We start from the raw sequence: 25,867 nt of genomic DNA, 5'->3' as shown, positions 1-25,867 counted from the left end.
ATTGCTCTCTGAACTCCAAAATATTTATCGCTATATCAAACGAATAAAAGCAAGTTAAAGAGCAAGTATGCACAAGTGGCACCTTCGCATCACTCGACCGGGTCGTGACGCGATGATACGCCAGATCTTCCAGGTTGGACAGCGTGTCATGACCCGCTAGTTATCACGCCATTTCCTGTGGACATACGTACAAGTACAAGTCGAGTGAAATCTAAAATATTTGCATTTGTAGTGAACATAGACAACGTTGATGCACCTGATCAGTCGACTGATACTCCGTTCTCAACTCTCGTTCACTCATTCTAAAACCTGCCATTTAACATGTGATACAAATCAAATGTCGTAGGAGTTAATTAATAACATATTTATCAATGGAAACAGGTTTATCCAAGATTATAATACAATGAATGGAAGAAGTCTGAAATAAAGAAGTGTTAAAGTCTGAATGATTTTAGTACTTTCAACGAAAATTGCAAAATTACAAAAAAAAATGCTGTTACAGGAAGGGGAGGCAGCCAATTCAGAACCCTCCTAGATCTACCACTTACAAAACTGAAGCTTATCTTCTCTGGCAATCAGGCCATAGCTCAGTCCAATACCCACAGAACTAAATTATGTTCAATATAAATAAAAGCTGTGGTAATGCAAACTGTCATGAAAACAAAAAACATTGTTAGATATTTTGATGTTTTGAGATGAAAAGCAAGTAATGTTTACCTCCATACTAAGACGATGTACCCAGCTACTACAATTATTTTTTTTTAAGTCTGAACGTTCTGGAAAATAAAATCAAGTGAATTGCATTGATGGTTTCTTTGAAAAAAAATCTTTGGACAATGAGAACATTCTAATGAACCAAGTGGCATTTCAAGTGAGAATAATTCCCTACAATCTATCTCCACCTACAATGCCTACCCCTCTTTCCCCAAAGAAACTTGGTTATGGTACTATCCATATCCCTGGTGACATAACAAATTACCTTGTGATATATTTCATAATTATATGATCCAATTTTGTTTCAAATAAATTTAGAGAGGTAATTTATACTGCAGACATTAGTAATTTGAAATTTATAAATAAGTTTTACTTGGTGAATAAAATGGAAACAGACACTGTAGAAGTGAGGTCTAGCATAACCCAAGGTAAATTAATCATTACCATGTGAATATCAACTTCCATGCATAGTTGCCATTTGTTCATCTGTTTTAATAATACTGCATATACGTAAACCAAATATGGTTTTGAATTCATGTTCCCAGAAACCACTGAACAGGATATATCCCATCGGTTGGCAGAAAGTTGGCTAAAAGCCAGATATACGCAAGCAGGGAATGGGTATTCCACACCCCATACTGTGTGGGCGATCAGTGAAGATCACCTACAGCAACTCCCACTGGCACACCCTTCTATATCCTTTCATTTATTATTCTCACTGCACTGCATCATGGGAAATCAGTGTTCCATCTGGTACAAGGAGAGCTATCTGCGATGCATTGTGGGTAAGATCTTCACGTTTGGCACCTTCAATCCTGTCATGATGGTACTGCGTATTTCTTCAGCCAGTGCTGCATAGCAAACAGGGTTCCTGTACTGAGCCTCTCTATATCATCACCACTAGGTGGCGCTCTTTGGTAAAAGACTCTGGTAGGTATTTGGTCACAGGTTGACTTCCCAGTGGTGGGATCCACGATATGTCCTCTGTGATTGAGTAAGCAGAGGGGGAAAAACAAAATATTTATTCTGAAATAGATTCATTTACTTAATTTTGACAGCATAAATGTAACAGTGTACGTTTTCACCAGAGCACCATAATTCCAAAGGGAATGTGTTACCAGTGGGTGTACATTCAGCAACATTGGCTTCAATGAGTGACTAATTACTGATGTATTAGGTTTATGCTGGAAGATTAAATCCTGAAACTTAAAAATTCCACGAAATCTTGTAATTACAGATTTTTTTTTCTATAATATTCCACGATTATTCCACAGTGGAATCATTATCATAAATGAAGCGATATAATTACTACTATCATCATCATCATCATTAGAGCGCTGTTGCCCAGTGGATTAGTGTTGGGCCTTTGAAACATTTGTATCATGTGTTCAAATTACAGTCACAGTGTAATTTCCTTCAGCAAGAAATTGCTACACATTGTGCAGCACTCAACCCAGGTAAGGTAAATGGTTACTTGGCAAGAAGTAATTCCTTGAAATGTTTGTGCTCTGTACTTAAGCTCATTGAGACGTAACATGTAATACATACTTTACAATCTGTTTATCATCATCACCATTATCATCATCATCATTATCATTATTATCATCACCATCATCATTATCATCATCATTATCATCATCATCATTATCATTATCATCATCATCATCTTCATCATCATCATCATTATCATCATCATCATAATCGTAGCCATCATCATCACCTACATATTCATCAATACAAAGATCTTCACAATGCACTTTTCTTTCATCTAATAGTCCGGCAGCCCAGGAGGTTTATTCAACCGAAAGCCGGACAAGCAAATGACCCCATAGCTGGATGGCATGGACCTTGAAGTTTACAAAAATGCATTGCTGCCGGGTTCTATGCGTGGTCTTCCCTCCGAAATGACGTAATATATGACGTCACTACAAAATGGCCCTATTTCACCATTTTTCAGACATTGTACACATATCATGAAGTCAAGGGAGAATATCTCAGCCAAATTATGCTTGTTTTGTATGAAACTTTCACAATGTATTGTTCGAGTAGTGCACAAGAGATATGCAAAATTTCACGAACAGAAATTATTGTTTACATATGCAAATTACGTAATGAAATTTGCATATCATTAGTTTTGGAGATTTCTCGCATAAAAAATTGTCAAAAATCGATTTAGAAATTTATTTTCTTTTGTAGTGTACTTTATTTGATATTTTTTCTCTCAAGCATAATATCATTGTCTTCATCTATATCTCTACTTTAAGAAAATATATAACAGTAATTGAAAAAGACATTATAGACTGTGATTTCAGCCCCCTTTCCAATATGGTGCGCACGTAGAAATCGTGCGTTTTTGGCCTATTTTCACCATATGGCTGACGTGTGCGAACGATATGCCTACTTTATTGATGTTTCCTGCATTTTGCATGATATTAAATCTTCCAAACAACATATTTTCTTCTTCATTATGTCTCTGGTGATCAATCAATGATTTCAGCAAAAATTGATTGCCCACTGGGCAGTCTATAGGCTACGTTTTCAGCCTAGTTTTCAACAACGAACCTATACCATGTATCACTGCATCGTTGTAGTCGAGTCGGATAAGGGGGTTTCTATATATGTACCATCAAAACATTTTTCACTCAATGTTTTGGTATTTGCCTAAAGTGTCTAGTTAATGAATCTTGATGTTCCCTTCCCAAAATCGTGTCCAACGGAGTTCAAAATTGATATCTTTGGCGGCCCTCTTGGACATTTTTAATGAAGATCAATTATTTTCATATTTTATTGCACAAAGTCTGACAATGGGAAATTTTAAATCAATACGCATTTCACTAGGATTTGGATAGTAGAAATCGGTTGAAATTGTTTTCTGAATAATCCGGTTAATATATTAAAAAAAAGAATTCATCAAAAATTTTGAACCAAAATGGTCATGTGCATTGACATCTATCTGTTTCATCTTGCATCCGGTCGCCTTTGTTGATGTGCCTAACATGCAGAAAATAACGTACTTAGCGATCGATAGAAAGGTATGTATTACTTGTATCATGTGTATGAGGGTAAAAGGCATTTTCTACACAAAGCAATTTTATGATAATTAAATCTCTTGAAAAAGATAGAAGTTCGAGGCATTGCTCTACATTTTCATTTTGCATGCAATTACTCTCGGGCACCTTAAAGCATAGTCCCACAAGAACCAGTAAAATGTTACATACAGTACCATACCATTATCCATAGCTTGACTATTATGATATCGTGCTTTTCGGAGCCCCCAATGTGGTAACATTTTGTTTTGAGTATGTAATTTTTTCCTTTAAATCACTTTTCTATATCAGCTACATATAAAGAAATTGGGGCATAGCAAAGCCTAACCCTCAGGGGACTGCCAAAGTCACCCAATCTTTTTTCGTATCTTGCCAGTTTCTCAGAAAATTAGGCATTTTGAGGCAAACAGTGTTTCTGCCTTGCGGTAAAGCCCTTGTTTTTGTTTTGTAACCACATAAAGATGACAAAGTAGGATCTTCTTTATCAGTTACATATGTCTACTTTCATTCTTTATTGTAAAAAAATGCAATGTTTGAGCCCCCATTCAGACAAAAGGGCATTTCTGCTATATAGTAAAGCTAGCTTTGATTTTGGAAACCACTTTGAAATACAAGAAGAGCATTTTTTCTATCAGCTACATGTAAAAAAAAGTGCGGTACATCGACTGCTACCTTCTCCAGAGGCTCCAAGATTGGCAGATTTTCCCCATATTGGAAAAAATATGGAAAAGTGGTGGGTGACTTTCGGAACCCCCGAGGGGATAGACTTTGCTGTGCAACCACTTAATATTAGCAGCAGATTGAAGAAAGTCTACTCCTTTAATTCCATGTAGTTTCAAAAGAATAAAAACTGGCTTCACCATATAGCAGAAACGCTTTTTGCCTGAATGGGGGCTCGAAAATAGCACATTTTCCCATAAACAGGTAAAGTATGGAAAAAGGGTAGGTGATTTCGGCGACCCCATAAGGGGGGTATGTTCCAATATGCCAACACCTCTTTATAGGCAGCAGATAGAGGAAACTTTACTCTTTCGTCTCCATATAGTTTAAAAGCAATAAGAGTAGTTTTACTACATAGCAAAAGCACCTTTTGCCTCAATGGGGGCTCGAAAATAGCACATTTTCCCATGATTTTGCAAATTACGTAAAAGGGTGGGTAACTTTAGCAGTTCCAAAAGGGAGTAGGCTTTATGGTACCAGCACCTCTTTATATGTAGCAGATAGAGGAAACTCTACTCTTTTGTCTCCATATAGTTTAAAAGCAATAAGAGTAGTTTTACTACATAGCAAAAGCACCTTTTGCCTCAATGGGGGCTCGAAAATAGCACATTTTCCCATGATTTTGCAAATTACGTAAAAGGGGCGGGTAACTTTAGCAGTTCCAAAAGGGAGTAGGCTTTATGGTACCAGCACCTCTTTATATGTAGCAGATAGAGGAAACTCTACTCTTTTGTCTCCATATAGTTTAAAAGCAATAAGAGTAGTTTTACTACATAGCAGAAACACCTTTTGCCTCAATGGGGCTCGAAAATAGCATATTTTCCCATAAATAGTTAGAATATGAAATAGGGTAGTTGAATTTGGCGACCCCCCAAGGGAGGTATGTTCCAATATGCCAACACCTCTTTATATGTAGCAGATAGAGGAAACTCTACTCTTTCGTCTCCATATAGTTTAAAAGCAATAAGAGTAGTTTTACTACATAGCAGAAACACCTTTTGCCTCAATGGGGGCTCGAAAATAGCATATTTTTCCATAAATAATTAAAATATGAAATAGGGTAGGTGATTTTGGTGACACCCTAAGGGGGGTATGTTCCAATATGCCAACACCTCTTTATATGTAGCAGATAGAGGAAACTCTACTCTTTCGTCTCCATATAGTTTAAAAGCAATAAGAGTAGTTTTTACTACATAGCAGAAACACCTTTTGCCTCAATGGGGGCTCGAAAATAGCATATTTTTCCATAAATAATTAAAATATGAAATAGGGTAGGTGATTTTGGTGACACCCTAAGGGGGGTATGTTCCAATATGCCAACACATCTTTATATGTAGCAGATAGAGGAAACTCTACTCTTTCGTCTCCAAATAGTTTAAAAGCAATAAGAGTAGTTTTACTACATAGCAGAAACACCTTTTGCCTCAATGGGGGCTCGAAAATAGCATATTTTTCCATAAATAATTAAAATATGAAATAGGGTAGGTGATTTTGGTGACCCCCTAAGGGGGTATGTTCCAATATGCCAACACCTCTTTATATGTAGCAGATAGAGGAAACTCTACTCTTTCGTCTCCATATAGTTTAAAAGCAATAAGAGTAGTTTTACTACATAGCAGAAACACCTTTTGCCTCAATGGGGGCTCGAAAATAGCATATTTTCCCATGATTTTGCAAATTACGTAAAAGGGGCGGGTAACTTTGGCAGTTCTAAAGGGGGTAGGCTTTATGGTACCAGCACTTCCTTATATGTAGCAGATAGAGGAAACTTTACTCTTTTGTCTCCATATAGTTTAAAAGCAATAAGAGTAGTTTTACTACATAGCAGAAACACCTTTTGCCTCAATGGGGGCCCGAAAATAGCATATTTTCCCATAAATAGGTAAATATGGAAAAAGGTTAGGTGAATTTGGCGACCCCCCAAGGGGAGTATGTTCCAATATGTCAACACCTCTTATATGTAGCAGATAGAGGAAACTCTACTCTTTCGTCTCCATATAGCTAAAAAGCAATAAGAGTTGTTTTACCACATAGCAAAAACACCTTTTGCCTCAATGGGGGCTCGAAAATAGCATATTTTCCCATAAATAGGTAAATATGGAAAAAGGTTAGGTGAATTTGGCGACCCCCCCAAGGGGAGTATGTTCCAATATGCCAACACCTCTTTATATGTAGCAGATAGAAGAAACTCTACTCTTTCGTCTCCATATAGTTTGAAAATAATAAACGTGGTTTTACTAAATAGCAGAAGCACTTTTTGCCCAAATGGGGGCTCGAAAATAGCATATTTTCCCATTAATGGGCAAAATACGTATAATTATCGGGTAACTTTAGCAGTCCTCAGAGGGAGTAGGCTTTGCTGTAACAGCACACCTTTTTTGTAGCAGATAGAGAAAACTCTACTCTTGTCTCCACATAGTTTAAAAACAATGAAAGTGGCCGTACTACATAGCAGCAACACTTTTTGCCTCAATGGGGGCTTGAAAAAGCATATTTTCCCACAAATAGGTAAAATATGAAAAAGGGTGGGTGATTTCTACGCTCCCTGAAGGGGTATGCTCAGTATGCTAGTAGCAGATAGAGGAAACTCTACCCTTCTTATCTCCATGTAGTTTAAAAAGAATGAAAGTGGCTTTATTCCATATCAGAAATGTTTTTTACCTTAATATGGGCTCCAAAGTGGCATATTTTCCAATAAATTGGTAATAATGGTATTTGCCTTTAACTAAGCAAATAAAGACATACATATTGTCATGAAGCGTTACAGTATTATCGGTATATTATATCCTCTTTCGTGTCGAATGCTGATATTTTGAAATAGTTGTTGATGTTTAATGATTGAACAGATAGATATCAATGCACATGCAAATTTTTGACCAAAATCATGCCCATTTCGGGATAAATTTTATTTCAAAATATATCATCAGAAAACGAATTAAATCGATTTCTACTATCCCAATCATAGAGAAATGCGTATTGATTAAAAGATTGTCCCATTGTCAGACTCTGTGCAATAAAATATGAAAATAATTGATTTTCATTTTAAAAAAGTCCAAGAGGGCCGCCAAAGATATCAATTTTGAACCCCGTTGGACACGATTTTGGGAAGGGAACATCAAGATTCATTAACGAGACAGTTATCAATATTTTGATGGTACACATGTACAGGAACCTCTTATCCGACTCGACTACAACGATGCAGTCTTACATTGTATAGGTTCGTTGTTGAAAACTAGGCTGAAAACGTAGCCTATAGACTGCCCAGTGGGCAATCAATTTTTGCTGAAATCATTGATTGATCACCAGAGACATAATGAAGAAGAAAATATGTTGTTTGGAAGATTTAATATCATGCAAAATGCAGGAAACATCAATAAAGTAGGCATATCGTTCGCACACGTCAGCCATATGATATGGTGAAAATAGGCCAAAAACGCACGATTTCTACGTGCGCACCATATTGGAAAGGGGGCTGAAATCACAGTCTATAATGTCTTTTTCAATTACTGTTATATATTTTCTTAAAGTAGAGATATAGATGAAGACAATGATATTATGCTTGAGAGAAAAAATATCAAATAAAGTACACTACAAAAGAAAATAAATTTCTAAATCGATTTTTGACAATTTTTTATGCGAGAAATCTCCAAAACTAATGATATGCAAATTTCATTACGTAATTTGCATATGTAAACAATAATTTCTGTTCGTGAAATTTTGCATATCTCTTGTGCACTACTCGAACAATACATTGTGAAAGTTTCATACAAAACAAGCATGATTTGGCTGAGATATTCTCCCTTGACTTCATGATATGTGTACAATGTCTGAAAAATTGTGAAATAGGGCCATTTTGTAGTGACGTCATATATTACGTCATTTCGGAGGGAAGACCACGCATAGAACCCGCAGCAATGCATTTTTGTAAACTTCAAGGTCCATGCCATCCAGCTATGGGGTCATTTGCTTGTCCGGCTTTCGGTTGAATAAACCTCCTGGCTGCCGGACTATAATCCATATGTCCAAATATATGAATTTCTTAGACTGACGAGACTTACACATTTATAAAATCATTACCTTAATTTTTCAGGAATCCCACTCAGGATGGCATTCCTTTTCTCTCCATTCTCTTCCTCAGAGAGCTGTGTCAAAGCTCTCACTATAGACTCCTCTAACCAGGCTGCAGCACCAACTTCATCAGCACTCAGCATAAGTTCTGTGTCTAGCTGCTGGTGGGTTTTGGATGAAGTGACTGATTGATAGACTACAATGTGGTGTTTCTTGGGTAAACCCCTAGATAGCAATGGTGGGTAGACAGACTGCATGGGGTTGGGAGGGAAAATGTAATAGCCATAATACAATAGTTATCATACACAGAAGTAGCATATTATGAATTGAGATTCTTTTATAACAAACAATACTTTTATCACCAATACTGTATAAAAGATCTTTCTATAGTAAAGCAGACCATGTTTATAAGGTTCAAAAAGAGCTATTGTTACTACATTCATGTTTACTTGTATTTCACTGGAATGTGAGTCAACATTATTTGCAACATATTTGTATTTTGATTTTATTTTACACCCAAGGGATTCTAATAAATCATTATCACTACCCAATTTGACTTTCTTTTCCAAATTGTTTTCATAAAAATCTTAACTCCATCAATGCAATATCATGTGTGAAGATTAAATGAATTATTCGCTTCATGTATATGGATGAAGCACTGGCCCCTCACAATCTGGGATACTTGTAGCCTAACTCCTTCCAAAAGACTATTAAAAAACTACATAATAATTAACCATTACTAGAACATTCACGTCTGCTTACCTCCCATAATGCGACCATCTTTGGATTGCATTCCTTTGGGTCTACTTCAAGTCCTGTTTCTTCACATAACTCTCTCAATCCAGCTTCAACTAGCTAAAGAAGATAATAATAATATATCTACTTATAATTCCTCGAAAACCGGAATCAGTAGACTACTAGATTTGCCGGGTTGCCATAAGAGGGCCTTGAGCACCTAACTTAGGGGATATGCACTATACTGATATCCTATAAGATAATTTTCATTATTATAGTTTGGTTTGGAAATTCTACGGATCATTTAACTCTTTATTTTTAAGCTTATGTGACATCAATTTGAGCACAATGCACACAGAGACAGCCTGAGCCTGAATTAGAATACAAAATGAATCAAATAGCATTTTCAAAATATCTCCTATAAACCTGGGTCCAAGACTCCCAAGCACAACAAATAAATAGTAAAATTATTGATAATAATCATTTAAAAAATAATTTGGATATTTGGCCAGTACATGAACTGGGGTTTTATTTAAATTATGGTCTGAAGTTGTATGGTTTGACTATGGGTAGCCAAATATGGGATAAATCTTTAGCAGTACAGGTTCAAGTTTTAAGCTCATTTCTTTCTCAGGTTATCCACAACTGACTTGAAATAACAACTGAATGAGATTTCTAGCCACTGTAGCAAAATGAAAGAGCACAGTGAACATAAGAAACATAAAATGTTAACAAAATTATTTTTGGCTTCCCATAATTTTATTATGGAGTTAGACCATGGCCTCAGTTCAACCTGACTTCAGAATAAGGGGCCATGCATTTGAATTATGAAGTGAATACATGGTTATTGAAAAAGTTGACGTCTGAAGTGACTCACCGTTTCTCCTTGCTCAACATGACCACCTGGAGGAACCCAAATCCCTGGAAAGATGCGAAGGTGAGAGGCTCTTCTGGTCAAGAGCAGGTACCGGTCAGATGACCAGAGAAGAGTGACCACTCCACAGTCTACACCACGGTCAAGCACCTCCTTTGGTATGTGAGTAGCATCACTGGACGTCAAGTTATGGCAAGGGCAGAATGATGGGTGCTGGGGGAACATAGTAATTTTGATTTCAACATAGTGACCCGTATTCTGAGTCTTTTCTGACCTCAGGTTTAAATTAAACATCAGTCTAACTCTGTGCTAAAATTATGAAAAACTAAAAATGTCACAATTTTATTTACATGGTATACTTCTTATGTTTACTGTGATCACTCTTTATCCTTTATTGGTGAAGACATCTATCCTATTTACCCTTTCAGGACAGTTAAGAATGACTTGAGAGTCAAATAAGCTGATAAAATGAACCTCTACTGAAAGTCTTGTGAGGACACAAATGTCCCCCTCTCACCACAATTTTCTATGATCTGAAAATCAGTTTGAATAGAATCCAATAAAATAACCAAAAAGAGTTTATATGTATAAATTAAAATTGGTGCCAAATGATTGTGGCTGGAAAAGTGTGAATGCTGACAAATTGACAAGCATGGCATTTCAAATAGATGTCAGATCTTTTTCCAAGCAATAATAATACTACACTGTCCCACATGTTTTTTGCTGTGTTGGTGATCTTCAGTTCAGTGTGGTCATTTTCAGCTCAGATTTCAGAGTTATATTTTGTAAATAAACCAGATCTAGATCTACCATGATATGGTGACATTTAACCTAGATTTCGAAAACTTTCTCATGAAATTATTGATCGCTACAACTTACTTCATACACCTTTAAGAAAGTGAAGAAATTTTTTAAAAAAAGCTTACTTTGAGTACAACAGTTTCCCCTCCTTCAATTGGATTTGAGATTATAAGACGGTTGTCTTCTAAAGTACAGCTGACTGAGGCCTCCAATCCACTATGACCCAAAGAATCTAGGATACACTGAAAAAAAATTGATAAATACTTAACTATCAATCACATTAAAACAAGACTTCTTTGCAATAGAAAAACCTGATATCTTATGACAAGCACATACCATTTCCATTTTATGTTTTGTCTCTTTATTATGTAATAAAACATAGCTGCTCTCATAGTAGCAAATAAAACAGGATATTTACTTCCTTTAAGGCTGAATATTCAATAATCTAATTAGAGAAAATTAGAGATATGGGAAAGAGTTCTTTTTCTGACAACCAACCTAACCCAACACTAACCCTAATGTATATCTTTCTTCACTTTGGGTGGCTGTCCCAAAAGGAACTTCCTGAGACGAGCTTTGATCCCATTTTCATCTTGGCTTTCTCAGCCCCCCCCCCCCCCACCTCCTTGAACCTGTGGAATTAGCATTTTTTAATACTATATGGTGCAGCCAAATTGGTCCTTATTGTCAAATATGTAATAAATGAAATATTGTAAGTAAGCGAAGGACATCATCAACTGTCTCGTACATGTCACTGAATTGTGCATTGGCCTAGCCTTGAGGACTACATGATATCTTTTAAAATGATTTTGATATGGTCATTTGATCATGAAGCCTTGAACCCCCTCCCATATACATATAAGAGACACTTGTAAACAAAGATGGGTTTCCCTAGGAAATCCATCTTTGAAGATAGAAATCACTTAAATTTGTGTGATTTTACTTATTCATTCACCTTCATACGTCTAATGCTTAAGAAGGTGCAAAATATGTGTTAATAAAAGGGTAAAAAATCAGAGGTTTTTTTCCAGACTGATCTTGTGAAGATCCCTCGATCCATTTTTACACAACGCAAATACAATAGGCTTGACCCCTGAACCGCTTATGTATGACAGGCTCGACATTAGCGGTGGCCCGGTGCCCGGGGCCACCAGAAATTCACCTCGGGCAACCATTATTGAAAAAATGTTAAGTTTTGGTGGCCCGAATCGGGCAACCAATAATTTTCAAAGTAGCGCAATTTTTCTCCCGATTTTGCACGCATTTATCAACTTTCTACAGTTGAAATTGCAAGCCAATTCGTCATGCGCCCTTTTTGTCAATCTACACACAAATACACACACACAAAGATTGCATAGTCATGACAGTATGGAGGCCTACCACTGCACTACTGCAGCATACAGTATATATTCAGCCGGCTGCGCCGGCCGTCTGGCGTACGTGAGCTTGCATGCATGAAACCACTGCAGCTACATGTAGCTACTAGACTAGCTGTGCGCTAGCAGACTATTCAGAGCTCTGCGATACAAAATGTTACTGCTAAGAAATCTTCCACAGAACTTTGAAAATCTACGTCAAAGTCACATTTTGCACCAATGAAATGCCCTTCTACAGTCCATATTACTAAATCCTGATTATTAGCAAGCATTAAAAAGAGGAATTATGACCTCTCTTTTGACTCAAAAAGTCCGATTTCCAAATGCATTAATACACATAAAACTCATAGGTGAGTACATCACAGTCCCACGTGTGCATTTTTATGTTATGTTGATATTTTGTTTCTTTCGAAGCTGTGTCATTTCTAGCCAAAAATAAACAGACAGCTTCTTTCTTTTTTGTTTATAAATGACTTCTTAAACCACTCTTAAAGGAAGTAAATATTTTGGGAAGGCATTTCATTGATATGAAGTGTGAATTTTCCATCATTTGTCAAATATAGGAAGGACTTTTCTCACTGTTTTTCCAGATATAACTTTTGCCGTTTTCTTATTTTTTTTTTCATTTTTTTATAGTGACTAAACCATTTATACCCCTTCCCATTGAATATGCCTGATTAAATAATATGTTTCTACTGAATAATAATAAAAACAATTTCCCCCATTTTTTATTAATTTTGTCTTATTCATTTTTCTTTCATTTTATTTTTTTTCCTGTTCTTTTTTTTTCTTTCCGTTGTATTTCACTTATTTATTTTATAATTTTTGTTTTCTTTTTTCAATATACAATTCTAAAAATTATATTTGTTTCCCCCTTTTATGCATTGTTCTAATTTTTCAGCATATTTTTCTGTGATTTTCTCCTGCTATAATAATACCTGGGAACAATACAATTCTTTTGTTCTCTTTCAATCATTTCATATTTACAATGATAGAACAATTTATATGTTACGGTTACCACAAATCAATAAGCAAAGTAAAATAACTGCAAGCACGATTTACATACAAGATGTGCAAAGTGGAAGTAACTTAGTGGTAGTGGCTGCAGAATTAATATTTCAGAAATTTGTTTTATTCATTTTTAATTATTGTTTTTCTTTATATTTTTCGGGCCACCAAACTTTACTAACGGGCCACCAAAAAAAATTATTTGAAGGTTTTGGTGGCCCGAACGGGCCACCACCAAAAAAAGTTAATGTGGAGCCTTGGCTTATGTATGACATACCTTCGATTAACGATGTTACAAAATGCTGTGTTGAAGAAAAATTTATTATTTAATAAAACAATGAAATTCAAAACTTGATTAAAAATAATTATTATAATAATAATGATAATTTGTAATCACGCATTAGATTTTATATTTGTTAAATAATAATTTTTATCTATAAATTGTTCTTAAAAACGGCAATTTGTAACATCGCTAATCGAAAGTACGTCATAATGAAGCGGTTTAATGGTCAGACCTATTGTATTTGCGTTGTGTAAAAATGGATCGAGGGATCTACACGAGATCGGTCTGGTAAGAAACCTCTCATTTTTGCCATTCATAGTGAAATAATTTTTATACCTCCATACGCATTAGGCATTTGAAGGTTAAAATATTAATAAAATTCACACTTACAAACTGATTTTACCCTGTAAATATGGATTTCCTAGGGAAATCCCTCCGGTTGTGGAGGTCTCGCTTATGCATAAATGGGAGGCTAGCTGCATTCTAGGCGCTCAGCATTATTTTCTTGCTCGTTCAATCCACTTTCATCATCATCTCGTCAAGAGATGGCATACTTTACCTATAAGTATATACATGAGATGCAACCTGTTGATTTTTTTGTACAATTTCCTTTTATGCGCCGACAACTTAAATCGAGACTGTTCGATAGGAAAAATTTGCATTTCAATTGTTGTTTGCGTGATTTCCACCGCAGTATTCGGACGGAGTATCTTGGCCGAAATTTGGAGGTAAGCATTAAAACATCATTTTTACAAATGATTTTGAATAAATTTATATTTTAAGTAAGGTGATTGATGTAAATTAAGTATTGGATATATGTTGAACTTTTGGGCGTGTTTATTTCCTGACATTCGTGCGATGAATAAAAACATCGAAATGCACTATGAAATCACATACGTTGTGCGAGGTTAGTATAGCTAACCTTGCATGCTTGTGTGAGTGCATATTATTGACTAGACCAAAAGCTTCAGTCTCTGTATTTTGGTTGTTCCGCTGAACTACGTTGGCTCCACTCACCATACATAGACTGAAGAGGTTGGGGGTCAAGGGCGCCGGAAGCGGGGGGCAGGGGGGGCACTTGCCCCCCCAAATAAAATTTTTGGGGGGCAAAACGAGATTTTGCCCCCCAACGTGCCCCCTGAAAGATGAAAAATGATAAATTATTTAAGGACAAAAGTAAATGAAGGCACTTTTCTGCCTGAAAATTGTCATTTCCATTGTCAAAAATGAAAAAATTTTGCCCCTGACGGGGCAAATACATTATCATAGTAAGCCTCGCGTCTTTTGACGAACAGTTCCTCTGTGAAACATAGCTTTGATAAGCCCCTTTTCCATCTTATTACAGTGTGATAACGTTTAACCTTTTAATGAATACATTTCAGACTAAAAGCGAATGGCAAATTGATAGTGGTCCACCAATGATTAGGTTTATAATTCTAAGATGCTGGCTGTGTCGTCTAACAAACGCGCGGTCGCCCAGAAACGCTCAGACCGGACCCGATATAACTAACGCGCGTGAACACTAGTTACTCGAGCAAGATATGGAATCTATGTCATAGCTATCAAGCCCAGAAACCATAACATCTCGAGAAACTTGTTTCAATTATTTCATTTTCAACTAAATTTAAATTTAGTTAATACAGTGATAACAAGAAAGCGGTGTTGGAACGCGTCAGTCTTCCCTTCGAAGTCGAACCAAAGAACGTAGGTTCGAGTCCACCCTGGCTGGGCGGATGACTGAAGTCAGTGCGTTGTGTGTAAACGTCTCTCCCATGTTTCATAGATGCAGGCTATGTTACAATGGAAAACACTCCGTCCCTCGGATAGGACGTTAAATGGAGGCCCCGTGTAGAGGAGAGTCACCACCTTTGCACGTTAAGAACCCACTGCACTATTCGTATAAGAGTAGGGGGAAACCCCGGTGTCGAGGTCCACCTGCACCCCCCCTCCAATCAGTTATATCGGGAGGAGAGACCTGTGGATCATATTGATTCAGTTCGCTTTTCGCCTCCCAGGCACAGGTGACGCCAAACAAATAATAATAACAATTCAGTGCCCTAAAGAAAATACCAAGGTCATTTCAACTCAATATAGACATGTTATCAGAAAATTACACTCAGAATAATCATGTGTAGAGGATTATAATTTATAATTTGTAAAAATGGTGAATCCCACTCGAAAGCAACTTAGCGATAATGTTTGGACATGAACAAAATAAAATCATCTGTGAAAGTGTCTTCTTGACCAGAAGATATTATCCGAGATATGAATAAAAATGTAAATAATATAAAAGAAAAAATAAGCGTTACAGTAGTGCTCTACTATAAAAAAAATCTTAAGATATTTTCACAGCCCCGTATTTCCTCTATTCCTTTTCATTGGCATGATAGGAAGGCGTTTTGTCTGATACTATTTCAGCTCATATATAGCACTTATGTATTTTAGATTCCAAAATTTCTTCCCATTACCTGTTACTAGTCAGATCGAGATGGCAGCTATGTTCTCTGGTTCATCCCAGCTTTTGTTATTCATGGACGTTTGCAAAAATAAAAAAAAACACCCGGGAGTGGGTGGGGCTGCAAGACCTAAATTTTCGAAGAAGCGTATGAGCGAGGGGATTTGTGATGGGGGAGCTTTTGCATTTTCTAGAATGAAATTGAAGGATTTCGTGCACACTTTTGGTGAATTTTGCCCTCTCGATCGGCGGCCCCCGGCTGCGTACGGTCATGTTTGTCATCTTAAAGTCTTTAAAAGGCCTATATTACACTGGTTTGAAACAATTTCGTTTCCAATAAGGCTCGTAATTTGCTGGAACTGCGACCCTGGTCACGAAGAAACACCAGGCTGGGTCAGAAGGGCCGGCCGGCCGGAGGAAACAGAAGGAGCAAAAAGAACTCCAAGACTGTTTAATTCTCAAGAAATTTATTTTTGAATGCACTTAGAAACGCAACTTTTATACTCCATTTTACACAAAATCCTTATCGTGGGGGGTCCCATAGCCTCTCCCCCTCGATCGCTTCGGTATCTCACGTTGTCAAAAATATTGTGCCCCCTTCGGGATTTTGCCCCCCCAAAACTGAAAGTGTTCCGGCGCGCCTGTTGGGGGTCCGTGGCTAGTCAACGTATAGTGAACTAGCGTTTTATAGATCGCGATTTAAAACTGTTTTTTGAGCGAAATTTACTGTTTAATGATATACATTATCAGGGAAATACAAATAATTTAAGTAATTGCATACCTTGGACCGGAGTTATTGAAAAAAAATCCACTGGATGATTGAGAAATCTGTCATCTAAGACATTTTCTCCTGACCTGACGGTTTTTCTTGCAAGTTGCCATCTTGAATGACGTCATTATCGTTAATGTCTCGATATATCGCGATTATAACTATTATCATTTGTCTTCGTGAGTGTATCGTATCGTATTATTGCCTTGTAGGTGTGCTGGTGGAATGCAATATCGATATCACATTCGTATATTGTTGACGCCCTCTCCGTTCGTTTGTAAATATTTCATAGTTTGGCTGCCTTAATTTGGATCGATTAGCTGTGCTTTTCCCAACTAAACATCGGTAAAGTATAATTTTCATGCATTTTCATCTATATCGTTTAAAGTATTTTAAAATTGAATAATTAAATATTTTTAATTTGTAGTTTACATATATCCTTAGATTGTAACCTCGATGTGTTATATAACCCCAAACTTTGGACTCTGGTAGGACAAAAGTGCTGGTGTTATAACAAATGGGAGCCCACACGGACACTTTACCGTCGGTGAATGGGGATTACAGTAAAATGTCAGAAATTGTTGAATAAATCCCCAGAAACGACGGTTATTCCTGTCTAATTATTGACCAATTGTGAATTGATATAGTCATGACAGTAAACCTTCATAAATGGCACTCATACATGTAATAAAAATATGAATAAATCATAAACTCTCCAGCACATGGTCAGAATCCTGCAATGTGTAACAAAATCAACATGACAAAAATCAAACAATTACAAGAGAATACGATTTTACTAAATTGTGTAAACATGGATGATCCAACATCATTCAAGTCGGTTAGTGGGACTACAGTAATCTATCTATCTGCAAGGATCAGGGCAGGGGAAGGAAATGTTCATTATGATAAAAATAAAATCCACTTACTTCCTCAAAAAGAGCTCTTTCCACAACCCCTCTTGTTAAATGACGAAGATATACAAGAATTCTCTCAGGTAATCGCAAATTGGCCATTTAACTTAGTCTGTAGGCGAAGGTCGCAATTCAACTTCAACTTCTGTTTCTTGCAGGCAGGATCATCGTGATCAGCTGATTGCATGGGTTTCTCGATCTCGGATTGTTTTGCAAGAGCGCCAACTACGTCGAAATTTATGAATCATACCTTCGCGGGGAGATTTTTTTTTTAATTAATATTTTTTAAAGAAAAAAAAATTAATGAAAAACAACAACAAATTAATCTTACAATATATCAAGTCAACCATCCAACTTTGGTCTGTGTGAATGGCCTGAAAAAATTCCAAATCGACAGTATGTAATTTCAAGAGCGGTGTTGTTATCCATAACTATTCTTAGTTTGTAAAACTGATCCAGGGCCCGTAACACTAAGCTTAGCAATGATCGTAGAACGTTTTTCTACGATTGATTCCATTGACAATCCATCATGAAAATCAAGTGTACGATTAATTGCTAACCTTTGTTTTACGGGACATTACATTATTGACATCTCAGCAACTTGTGAGTGACTTTTCAAGGACCATCTTCAATTTTATGTTCATGCGTTAAGAGTATAAATATATCATCAAAGTCATCTAATGCGAGTGCCAATCGCTTGCTGATTTTGTTAGAATTACATCTAAACACACGAGGCATTTTTTGTAGTCATTATCGTACTCATCTCTCTAATCAAATAGTGCGAGCGCGAAGCGCGAGCCAAAAATTTAGGAAATTAAGACCTGAAGAGGGGCATTCTGAGGCTTGTTTGTAGGAATTCACTAAGACCATACGTATTTTACTAACCAAATGATGCGAGCGCGAAGGCGAAGCGCGAGCTGATTTTTTTTATATTTTTATAATCATATTAGAAAAAGGGACATTTTAATGACTGATTTTAGGAATTCATGAAGAGCAGATATACAGTGCGTATCAAAAAAAAGTTTACACTTAGAAAAAATCCTGTAAATTCATACATTTGTAATATCCTGAAGATTTTTCCACATTTTAACATTGGTACAGATCCATTTAAGCAAATGACGATATAAATGTCGAAAAATATTTCTCCTTGATTGAGCACCACCCACTTTTGAAAAGTTAGTGAAAAATGATTTGCGCAGAACTTTGAAATAGTTATGCGAATAAAAATAGACCTTAATCATGAACAATACGTGGAATTTAGCTAGTAAAAATGATTTTAAGATATCTTTCACCTTTAAAAACTTGTTTCCTTGTCCAAAACACTTCGAAGAGAGCGTTGCGCCCCGATCCCCACTCCCCCACACACCGAGGCCAACGTGACAATATTTGCTTTACACTGAGCTGTGATACATGAAATGGCTTAGGCTTGATTTTTATTTTGATAATCATTGTCAAGCTTGGGAAAGGTGTGGAGAAATAAGTATTAAATGAAAAACGAAATGTAAACCCCCTTTAAATTATAAAAACTAAGTGAAAAAAATGCTGGACTGATGTCACTTTTGTTCAGATTCAGTTTTGTCCTCAAATCAAGCTGGCACAAAAAGGGTTAAGGTGGTGCTATACGTTGAAATTTCAATTTCGGTGGCAAAATATTATTGTTACAAAATGCTTGAATGTATTCGCTTTATTTAAACTGACTAAAGGTGCAAGGGAAACGTATGAGAAATGTTTAGCTGGGTAAGTTTGATTTCGCCCATTCCCCTTGACACAGCGTGAAAACGAGTATATCTGCGCAGCAGATTTCTGCGAGCTTTAAAAATGGACAATGCTTACTCAACCCAAACCCAAGAATGTATGTGAGAAAATTACCCACATGTTGTATATTTTTTAATTGTCTGGGCTTTTTCAAAGTGTAATTTTTTTTTTTTTGATACGCACTGTATATCATCAATCCATTAATGTGAACGTAAGCAAGAAAATATATTATATTAAGACCTTAAAATGGGCAATAACTTTAAATAGTCTTGATAAAGAAGCATTATGTCACTATTATAAAACAATGATAAGTCGAAGTGCGAGGAAATTTTAGGTGTATATTGACTTGAAAACGGGAAGTTTTACAGTACAACATGATTATATGTCTCATTAAACAGACAATGCGAGGAACAATGAACAGTTATTTCTTCTTTCCCGCTGTGTTTCTCTTCCTTTCTCTATTTTTTCCCCGTTTCCTTTTTTTTTTGGGGGGGGGGGGTCGTGCCGACTGCCCCCATGCCCCCCCGTAGTTACGCCACTGCCTGAACATGTGGAAGCATTGTTTAATCATAGAGCTATTAGCTCTATGGTTTAATACTATATGGTATAGTCAAGTTGGTCCTTATTGTCAAATCTATAAAAAATGAAAAATTGCACAATTCAAACAATAAAAAACAAAAGAAATGGTGAGTGATGAACATCATCGACTGACTCACCTAGTTGACCTTGACCTTTAAATAAAAAAATATCCCTGTTTTGTGAAAAATAAGCGAAACATTAAATTGTCAGTAACTTTCTTATTTTACATCCGATTTTCATGAAATTTTTCAGCACTATGCTAGTTTGATTTTTCTCTATTTATTCAAGTCGGCATTTTCCAGGGATGGACTTGACCTTTAAATGAAAATTATAGATAATGAACCCACTTTTCTTGCACATGTACGTCTTAATCGTTTCCTACTTCCTATGCCCTTACCCAAGCTCTGCCCCCTCGATTACACGTCTTTAAAAAAGAATATGAACCGAATCATTTTTGACAAACATTCAATATTTAAAGAAGCAAAGCAGTTGTGATCACTGATCTCTAACTAAGTGGTCGTGATATAACATAAGTAATTCTGTGGAATTTTGGCTCAGAGGGAGCTCCGTGAGATGCTACCGAAAGGTTATAACAACACACCGGTTACGAGCGATATGCGTGCTTCGCCGTGTGATGGATGCGATTGAGCTGAGATATGGAGAGGGGTGAGATTGGGAGCTCTCGATTTTAATAACATCGCGCGGGAGATAAATTGAGGCATCCATTCCGTTCGCTTTGGTGGTGGTTCGAGCATCTCGCGAGATAACTGCGTAATCAAATTCACAGATTTTCTTTTAAAAATCAACAACCTCCGATTGGACCCGGTGATTATTTTTGTGGCTTGCCATGGGCTGTGCGCCCAGTATTACTGTCTCACAAAGTGGAGTTGTTTATTGCCGAGATTCAGACGAGTCCAATTCTCCGAGACCGTCGTCTTTTGGGGTACAGCAGCATCTTCAAGTCCGGACCGCCGGCGGGTCCGGCGGAGCGGACGCGGGGCTGGAGGTAACAAGTTCATCGAGTACGACAGGTGGAGGAGGGACAATTAGTATGATACATGGCCGTATGGATCGGCGAGGAACTATTAGCATTGAGGCTGAGACACAGACAAGTAGATCAACAGTCACAATGAAGGTAGGAAATGAAGGGAGATGGAAAATACTTTTATTTTGGTTGAAAAACCATAGACCCTAGCTGAGACTAGTAATACTAGTATGATCAAGTGACAACAAATAGACTAGACTATCTAATTAAATTGTGATTACAAATGTGTTCTAATGTTTGATATCTACTTGTAAACATCACATTCATGACATTATTAAGACGGTAAATTATGAAAAAGTCCTAAATAAATTTCTATTAATGCACATAGAAAATTTGGTGAAAAGGTATTATCAGAGCTGCCAAGTCTCACGCATTGATATGCGTGAGACTCAAGCATTTTGGACTCTTGTTCATCCCCTCAAATCTCTGTCTCACGCAACTATCACAGCCTATCCCCAAATACTTTGTACACAATGTCTGTGATCTCACTCAGATTCACAGAAAATATCACGCTTAGCTGGTCTTTGAACTTGGCATCTCTGTATTATCGGGGGGGGGGGGGGGTTCATGAAATTTTCCCTGTTATTTATTTAGAGGAGGGAAACAAATCATGGTTGCATGTGCTTGGTCATTGATTTTTATTTGGGAGGGAATTGGGGCATGCACCACTAGGGCTACCAATCTACATGCCAGTGCAATGGCTGAAGCAATGTAATTGTTTTACTATGTGGATATGAATTTTCTTGATTGTTTTTTTTTGTCAACAGTAATTCTGATATTTTGTTTGCAAATTATGTAATCATGAAAATGAAAGCATGAATAAAAGATATAGACTACCTACTAAAAAAAAAGAGCAAGTCCCAAATGAACTATTCTCAATTTTAACCTTGGATAGATCTAGTGCATAAAATCTAAGTTACTGATTATGATATCATTTTGATGCATGGAGTATACCCCGGGCGGATGACTGAAAACTGCGTTGTGTGGAACATAGATGTGTTGCAGTGGAAAACATGCCATCCCTCTGATAGGACGTTAAATGGAGGCCCTGTTTAGATGGAAGTCCCCACCTTTGTATGTTAAGAACCCACTGCACTGTTTGTAAAAGTGTAAGGGGAAAGTCTGATGTAGTGGTCCACTTGCTCTCCCCCACCTATCTGTTTCATCGGGGGGAGAAACCTGGGGATTATAGTGATTCAGTTCACTTTTCACCTCTCCGGCACAGGTGACACCAAACAAATGATGGTGATAATAATAATAATATTTAATTATAATAATAATGGTGATGATGATGACGATGATGATGATGAAAATGATAATAATAATAATAACAATACAGTAGTAACATAAAACAGCATGGATTTCCTCTTTTTTTTCTTTTTTACCAAATTGGAATATGTGAACTAATTTTTTAATTTGATTTTGGATTGTGCAAGTACATATATACTCCATATCATTCTACCGTGGAATAGAGATCTAATTATTATTGTGCCTTAGACCTTGAATTGTGATGATTGTTTATAGATTCCTGCTCACACCAATGCAAGGTGTAGGCCTATTCTGTATTGATTGGCAGTCAACGTTATTGCATGCATGGAAATGATTGACTTTCTGTATATGAATCATTAAAGGTCAAGTCCACCTCTTTTAATGTTGATTTGAATCATCAGAGAAAAATAAGACAAGCATAATGCTGAAAATTTCATCAAAATCGGATGTGAAATATTAAGAAAGTTATGACATTTGAAAGTTTCAATTATTTTTCTCAAAATAGTTATATATGCACAATTTAGTCACATGCAAATGAGAGATTCGATGATGTCCCTCACTATTTCTTTTGTTTTTTATTGTTTGAATTATACAATATTTCAATTTTTACAGATTTGACAATAAGGACAAACTTGACTGAACCATATAATGTTAAATAATGGTAATTCCACATGTTCAGGGAGAAATATAACTTTTTTTCACAGGACAATGAGGAGATAATTAGAATATTTCATATGATTAATAGAATAGAAAAGGAAAAGTGAGTGAGTGATGTCATCAGTTCCCTCATTTACATACCGACCGGGATGTGCATATAACTATTATGTAAAATTAAGTGAAACATAAACATGTCATAACTTTCTTATTTTACATCTGATTTTGATGAAATTTTAAGTGTAATGCTTTACTGGAGTTTTCTCTTTTTATTCAAATTGACATTTTGTTGGGATGGACTTGTCCTTTAAGAGGCTGAGAAATGTATGTATATGTAACAGAATCAGAGAAGTTTACTCAGGCAAAGTTCTGTTCATTTTTTAAATCATGAATTAAGGCCTTTTTTATGTTTTCTTCAATGTAATTTTTATATGTTTTTGGACATTTGATTTTGGTTACATTAAAAAGAATGCCCCTTTTAATTTTAAGTACCAGTAAAATACTACTGTTTTTTGTTATATTCCTACATGTATCTGAAGAAAAAAAAAGAAAACACATCACACCCAATTGCTGGAAGAGTTTGTAGGCCCAAAGTTAGTGGTATCTTAATCTCAAGAAGAAAGTGCTCTCTACTTTCTTGCATTGATTTGATTAAGACTTATTTCACACCATTTCTCTCTCTTTAAAAAAGGGAGAGGGTTCAATACACTGCTCAACAATACAGAGTGTGATGTCATGAATGCACACAGGGAAGAGAGATAGAGGGACAAGTTACATGTACAAGTGGATATAGATTGTTAATCAATAACTTGTCTCGCTTCTTCAAGGTGATAATGACCAAAACCACCCTCTCCTATCTGTGACAGGGATCAATAGACCCACTAATCCAGGGGTCACTACAAGGATACAATCGCCTTTGAAGGGGCTGAATAAAGGGATTACTTTTAATCCCCTGGTCAAGTGTCTAGTCACACCTCTTTTCACTGTGAAACTTCAATTGATTTAGCCTCTTGCCTGAAACTTGGTTGTCTTGGTAATGTCATGGTAATGTGAATTAATGGTGACATATCAGAGAAGAAAATTGAGAATTAGATTTTTTATTCATGTTTTTCTATGAATATTCTTGGAATATATTGTACAGTTTATATAAAAATAGAAGGGTGCGCTGTTGCACATCGTTTAATAATGTGTTAAAGTCAGAGCAAAATGTATTACCCAGGTATAAGCACCTTGGGGCGCTCTGCAGAGCAGATACAAATCATGAATGATATAATAATCATTATTATACTAATCATAAAATTTGCATTATTCTGATTAATGTTATAATAATTATTATTTGCTTAAAAGTTACATGTACCATTTGAACATTAAATAGAACAGCAGATATATATCTAAAATGTAGCAGGAGATGTTTAGTTGAACTAGAATATTATAGGGAAAATTCAAGAAATTTTCACCATATACTAAAACTATACATGTACACATGCTAATTAACATGAAATTGCATGTGAAAGAGTTCGCACTGATGACCACACAACAACACGGACACGAGGGCTGAGGTTTCTTGTTTCTTCGAGTATCATAAAAAAAACAGCACTGACAGCACTGAACACTGACTCATCATTTCCTTCAGTATACAAAATGTAAATTCACATTGACATGATTCTAACTGAAGTGCTTGCAGAAGTCTTCTACACTTTGGAATCAAACTTTTTCTGCAGGCATCCTCATCTAACAACAACGGTCTAAAGAATGCCCCTTCTAGCCCGGGGGGGGGGGGGGCACTCGACCAAAAAAGTGGTGGGGGTGTGCCGCGGGCGAGACAAAAAACGGGGGCCTTGGAGCGGGCTTATTGTAAAAAGGAGGGTCCTCGGAACGGGCTTCGGAACGACAAATGTTTATGAAAACGGGGGTCTTTGGAACGGATCGCCAGCGTGTGAGCGCATATGCATCCCTACGGAACGGTCATGCGTGCATGATGCACGCATCGACGCGATCGGAGCGGCGTAATGAAAAATATGCGAAGCTTTGGAGCGGATTTCTCTCTTCTTTTTTCTCGATAAGAAGAAAATGCTATGCCTTGGAGCGGCTTTCTTTGTTCTTTTTCTCAACAAGGCAAAAATGCTATGCCTTGGAACGGAAATTTGAGTGTAAAAATGGGGGTCCCCTCCGCGGCACATACCCACTATGCATTATATACTGAGTGCCCCCCCCCCCCCCCCCCCGGGCCTGCTAGTGCCAGTGTCATGAGTCACTGGACACTCTCCCTAGCTGATAAGTGCAATGGTGCACATCCAAGTACAAAGGAATCCCTAAAGGGTGTACCTGAATTAGCATTAGGGATACCCCTAAAAACGCGAGAAATAATTGACCAATGAACAAAAAATGAGGAAGCAGAGCTTCTTAGCGATTGGCCAATGGCAGAAAGGGAAAAGAGTGCTACAGTAACTAAGACAAAGTTGGCGTAAGTAGAAAAAGAAAAAGAGTACTAAAGACAAAGTTGGTATAAGTACATGTAGAGTAAAACCTGATGAAGATGAATTACACACTATATATACAATTATACATTATATGCAAATACAACATGTAACATGCTCGTAACTTCAGGAACTTATCCTGAAGGGTATGTTTCAGGGTGGTGTGAATGTGAAAATAATTAATGGGTATTTTCTAGCCTGAAAAAGTCCTTTTAATTTAATGGGGTTCTTGTGATCAAGGGGGTTTAAAACCACCTGTTGTTTAGTGACCAACAAGTTTCCAATATTTGCATGATATACCATCCCTGATTATGTCGTATGCAGGTA

General features: G+C 36.7%; 2 protein-coding genes across 3 annotated transcripts in view; one reads left to right on the top strand and one right to left on the bottom strand.

The window, feature by feature from the left end:
- Nucleotides 1-820: 820 nt before the first annotated feature.
- LOC121415360 (nucleoside diphosphate-linked moiety X motif 17-like) lies at nucleotides 821-17,949 on the bottom strand. The gene is made up of 6 exons (XM_041608543.1): nucleotides 17,777-17,949; nucleotides 11,085-11,201; nucleotides 10,162-10,371; nucleotides 9,312-9,404; nucleotides 8,559-8,800; nucleotides 821-1,698 (listed from the first exon to the last, which is right to left on the bottom strand). The coding sequence occupies exons 1-6, from the start codon at nucleotides 17,861-17,863 to the stop codon at nucleotides 1,533-1,535; spliced, it is 915 nt and encodes a 304-aa protein (XP_041464477.1). The 5' UTR covers nucleotides 17,864-17,949; the 3' UTR covers nucleotides 821-1,532.
- Nucleotides 17,950-20,740: 2,791 nt separating this feature from the next.
- Nucleotides 20,741-25,867, top strand: part of LOC121415358 (high affinity cAMP-specific and IBMX-insensitive 3',5'-cyclic phosphodiesterase 8B-like) — an 84,488-nt gene continuing 79,361 nt past the window's right edge. For both annotated transcript variants that reach the window (XM_041608542.1, XM_041608541.1), the window contains exon 1: nucleotides 20,741-21,230. In XM_041608542.1, coding sequence (XP_041464476.1) covers nucleotides 20,943-21,230 — 288 coding nt within the window. In that variant the 5' untranslated portion in view covers nucleotides 20,741-20,942. The remainder of the gene's footprint in view (nucleotides 21,231-25,867) is intronic.

Source organism: Lytechinus variegatus, chromosome 5, assembly GCF_018143015.1.
Source record: "Lytechinus variegatus isolate NC3 chromosome 5, Lvar_3.0, whole genome shotgun sequence".
Lineage (NCBI taxonomy): Eukaryota > Metazoa > Echinodermata > Echinoidea > Temnopleuroida > Toxopneustidae > Lytechinus > Lytechinus variegatus.
The sequence above is the reverse complement of the archived record's forward strand: the minus strand, read 5'-3'. Positions and strand labels throughout refer to the sequence as shown.